At 40.2% G+C, this 5,081-nt stretch overlaps 1 protein-coding gene across 4 annotated transcripts in view; it reads right to left on the bottom strand.

Moving 5' to 3' along the window:
- Positions 1–5,081, bottom strand: part of VWA8 (von Willebrand factor A domain containing 8) — a 468,389-nt gene that overhangs the window by 261,922 nt on the left and 201,386 nt on the right. For all 4 annotated transcript variants that reach the window (XR_002824147.1, XM_004376614.1, XM_023731623.1 and 1 more), the window contains exon 20: positions 2,003–2,074. Coding sequence is in view for 3 of the 4 variants with exons in the window: in XM_004376614.1 (XP_004376671.1) it covers positions 2,003–2,074 (72 nt within the window). In the remaining variant the exon portion in view is untranslated. The remainder of the gene's footprint in view (positions 1–2,002; positions 2,075–5,081) is intronic.

Here is a 5,081-nt window from a genome sequence, read left to right as displayed (position 1 = left end):
TGAGTTCTTTATCTCTTCATTTGATGTTCTAGGGTTTCAGGATTGTTGATTCTCTGTTTGGCTTAGTTTTTCGGATCTTTGTTGTGGAGGGACAGCGTGGTGCTTCTGCCTAGAGCGCCATCTTGCCAGAGTCAGCTCTGTATATTCTTGATCTATTCTCTTCACCATGCTGGTCTGCTGCTGCTAAGATGCCAGCAGATTCTGTGGCTAAGGCCATTCAGGAGACAGCAGGAGTTTTGTAAAGGACACACTGAGTGTACCAGGGTTTAACTACTTATGAAAAGTTTGTGAAGTACTCTGGGCTACATAAGACTTACAAGTCCACATAGTTATTGTTCTTCAAAGTAGTATGAGAACCTGAATTCCTGGGTGTCAGTATCATGGACCCAATCTCGCAATGTTCATTGATCTTCATCCTCCTAGTCTGGTATGTAGATTCATCAGGACAAATAATTTTTCAGTAAAGGAAAGTAGGTAGAACTTTCCAAATAGTGAGGAAAAGGCCATGAATAATTTATTGTTCTCCTTTTCATTCTTCTTTAGAAAAAATTAAATAAGAGAATATTAAAGTACCTTTTAAACTGCACAGCAAGATGTACATTTTCTTTTTAGCTGGCAGCACGGAGAACTTCCTATGAGCCAGGCCCTGTGTGAAGTGCTTTCCATTCATCACCTCATTTGATCCTTACATTAGGCCTATATAGTATACAATGTTTTTATTCCCAAGCTAGACATCAGGAAAGTGAACCTTAGAAAGATAAGCAATTTGCCCAAAGTCACACAGCCATAGGTGAAGGAGTTGCTATCGGAATTCAGGCCAGCTAACCTCCAAGTCTGCACTCAACTACTAAATCATGCACCTGATCCATTGTTATTAAAAAAGAAAAGGAAACTCAACATTTAAAACTATAAGTTTGACAGGCGCTAAATATACAAATAAAAAGTATCACTTTTACAAGTTAAAAAAAGAGAGACTAAAACTGCTGAAAGTTTGTAACTCTTAATTTAAGACTAATTTAAAAAACAAACACAGGTGCTCTTTGCTGTGGGTCTGATAATTCAATTGAGGAAAACTATCAGAGACCTCTAAACAGAAAGCATCCATCCATTCCCTGTACGTATATATTCTGAGTATCTGCCACGTAGCAGGTACTGCTCTAGGAACTGAGGATACAGAGAGGAGCAAGAGAAGTGTGGTCCCTGCCCTGGTGGACCAGACTGACACGTGGGAAGACAGGCACTCACTGTGTAATCACAGTAGCATATGACTAATGTGACAAAAGGGAAAACCTAACTCAGCCAGGGACAAGGGAACGCCTTCCTCCCAGGAGTCAGGGACAGGGGGTGTAGAAAGGGGGTAGGGGTGCTCCATGCAGAGGGGAGAGCATACATCAAGGATCAGAGAAGAGATAAGAAACTGAGGGAAGGTCAGAGTGGCTCAGACTAACACAGAGTGAGAGAAAGGAGGGAGCCAGGGGTTTGGGCCAGAGAGGTGGTCAGAGGCCTGAGGCTGCAGGACATTCTAAGTCACATCAAAGACTTCCACTATATTCTAAGGATAAGGGGGAAGCAATTTAAGCAAAACCAACAATGAGCTAATCAGATTTTAGTTTCAGAAGCATCAATCTAGCTTCAGAGTGGAGAGCAGATCAGAGTAGGAGTAAGGTAGGGGTGTAGCTATGCTGGAAGCTACTGCTGTAATCCAGGCGACAGGTGATGGTGAACTGGGAAGGGGCAACAGACATGGGAAAGAAGAACAGACGTTTATGAGGCAGAATGGACTGGATTTTATGGGTGACTGAACGGGAAGGTAGGGTGATTTAAGCTCTAAGGTAATTCTGAAATTTAGAAGGCAGAAGACTCTCTTAATTAAACCAGTCACTTAATTGGGGAAAAAAAGAATTATTTCCAAAAACTTATTCCAATAAGGAGAAGAAACTCACTGCCTTTAAACTGTTACTATCATATATTCACTAGATTCTGGGATCCAGCCGTAACTCACCTGGTTACCAACCAGTAATAGGTGTTCTCCAAGAAGAAAGTCTTTCAGCATATCTTCCATCACTATCATGTGCTACAGAAAAAAATCCAGAAGTTAATTGTGTTCTGAACAATCAAAGTGAAATAAGGAAGTTACTATAAAAATACCACCATGGGAAAAAAAAATCTATTACGACAGTTAATACTCAAACAATGTGATTTAAAAAACAAAACTAATGCTGTGGTTATAAGTAAGTTAAATAACCAATTCATCACTGATGCTGAAAACCCGAAATAATCTGCCTAAGCACTGACCAGTATCTGAAAGTTTTAAAAATTCAATTCAAATATCTTTCAGATATCACAGTGCATAGAGTTGCCTTATAATTTAATATAATATTTGAATTAACATTTGCTAATGTAAATATGGGACCCTGGTGGCGCAGTAGTTAAGCATTTGGCTGCTAACCAAAAGGTCGGCAGTTCAAATCCAACAGTCATTCCTTGGAAACCCTATGGGGCAGTTCTACTCTGTCCTATAGGGTCGCTGTAAGTTGAAATCAACTCGACAGCAATGAGTTTTAACATAAATATACAAAGCCTTCCTCAAATAATTTTAGAGATTTTCATGGAACATTTTACACTGACTTCTTAACCATTACCTTCAAAACTATGTATAGTTTTAAAAATATATTATTTATCTTTCACATTTCTTAACTCAAATTATGACATAGTATAAGAACAAGATTACAGTTTTGCTTTGCTTTTTTTTTTTACACTAGAGAAAAAATTACATTGCTACTTTGTATCTCGAAAAACAGTACTGTGATAAGTAGGCCACAAAGGATCATCGCGGGGTAGACCTACATCACATCCCAGCACAGTTAATATCCCTATTACTTTCTCTTGGCTCTTCTATATCAAATCAATGAGACTCATAAGTACTGAGTTACTAAAGTTCCCTGTTTATAAAAGGGAGTCCCTAGATGGTACAAAAAAGTCAACATGCTCACTGCTAAACAAAAGGTTGATGGTTCAACTTCACCCACAGGCACCTTGGAAGAAAGGCCTGGCCTTCCTGGAGATCTACTTCCAAAAAAATCAGCCACTGAAAATCCTATGGAGGACAGTTCTACTCTGACTCACATGTGGTTGCCATGAGTTGGGTGACCGTATCAATTTATTATCCATTCTGGAACACTTTTAAAAGTAAAAAGAGATACAATTAATAATTATGCTGGGACAAGAAGCATAAACAGGACTATCGTAAGCAAACTGAGATGTATCACTGCCCTAGTTAAAAGGGAGTTCTAAGACATCATTTCTATCTGGGTTCTAGTGACAGTGAAAGTCTGGAGCCCTCTTCATTCCAAGATATAAGTGCTAAAAATCAGTGCCAATTTCTAGTTTTTACAGTAATAAATGGGTTAATCTGCATGAGAAGTAAAAAAGTTGGAATGAGCACTAGCACAGCCAAGTAAAAAACAATGTCAACACCACAAAACAATCCAAACGATATTTATATTCTTCTTTACTGTTCTCATGTCCTCCTACTTCCTGCCCTCATTACATCTAATTAGATTATTCAAATCAACACACATTAGCTAAGTCTAAGGTCACCAACCTACTTCTCTTAACCTCTCTGGCCCATTTGGCACTACAAATAATTTCTTAAAAGTCTCCTCTCACTTGTCTCACCGTCTCTCCTTATTCCTTCCTACCTTTCTAACAATTTCTCTCTATAGTCTTCTTGGCTGAATCTTCTTGTAGCAACTTCTTAAGTTTCGATTTGCCCCCTGGTTCCTCCATTTGTTCTGTCTCACTACTGTTTTATATGCTTTCCTTAGGGGTCACAGTATAGGCTGAGCAGGTTGTGCTCACTCAGACAGCGACAACCACCTGAGGGGTAAGTGCCTGTGGAGTTGTGCAGAGTTGGGTGCCTGTATTTCAGGGCTTGAAGAGCCCTCTAGCCTGCTCTGTCTTAGTCATCTCATCCACCTGATGACTTCAACTACCAACTACACTGTTGTTGTTGTTGTTAGGTGCTGTCAAGTCAATTTTCAACTCACAGCAAACCCATGGGACAGAGTAAAACTGTCCCATAGGGTTTCCTAGTAATCTTTGTGGGAACAAACTCTCACGTCTTTTCTCCCACAATGCGGATGGTGGATTCCAATGCCTTACCTTTCGGTTAGCAGCTGAACACTTAACCACTAAGCCAACAGAACTCCCTACCAACTCTATGCTGATCTTTGATAGCAAGACTTTTCTCCCCTAACTCCAACCCTATATTGCCAAGTGACTGTCAGACCACCCAGGCTCCTCAAACTCAGCATATCCAAAACAAGACTCATTACTTTCCCCTCAACTTCATTTTTTATTTTGTAACATACATCCCAACAAATGGCATCATTTTTCTACCACCTGCCCAAACCCGTCATCACCATCCTGCCCACATCACTCCTCCTTTATCAAGATTCAATTAAACATCAAGTCTTAACAATTAAACCACCAAAAAGTAAACTGCATCTATCCTTTCATTTCTATCCTCAAAGTTCTCAGTTACTTACCATCTCTGGCCTAGATTTTTATCAGCCTACTTGCCTACTATAACTTCAGTCTCTTCCTGAGCCAGTGTTCTCTATTGTAATGACACAAAATCACGTCACTTCTTTTCTCAATATTACTTAAATGACCCTCTACTACCTTAAGAACAAACATCACTCCTTAGCCTTCTGTCTTAGTCATCTAGTGCTGCCATAACAGAAATACCACAAGTGGATGGTTTTAACGAAGAGAAGTTTATTTCCTTACAGTAAAGTAGGCTAAAAGTCCAAATTCAGGGCACCAGCTCCAGTGGAAGGCTTTCTCTGTCGGCCTTCTTCTCTTCGGTGTTCCCCTGGACTAGGAGCTTCTCTACGCAGGGACTCCGGTCCAAAGGAAGCACTCTGCTCCTGGCACTGCTTTCTTGATGGTATGACGTCCCCCTGTCTCACTGCTCACTTGTCTTTTATATCTCAAGAGATTGCCTCAGGACACAATCCAGTCTTGTAGATCAGGTCCTGCCTTACTAACACAACTGCCACCCATCCTCCCTCATT

Source organism: Trichechus manatus, unplaced genomic scaffold, assembly GCF_000243295.1.
Source record: "Trichechus manatus latirostris isolate Lorelei unplaced genomic scaffold, TriManLat1.0 scaffold00044, whole genome shotgun sequence".
Lineage (NCBI taxonomy): Eukaryota > Metazoa > Chordata > Mammalia > Sirenia > Trichechidae > Trichechus > Trichechus manatus.
Note: the sequence above shows the minus strand (reverse complement) of the source record. Positions and strands in the feature narration are given on the sequence as shown.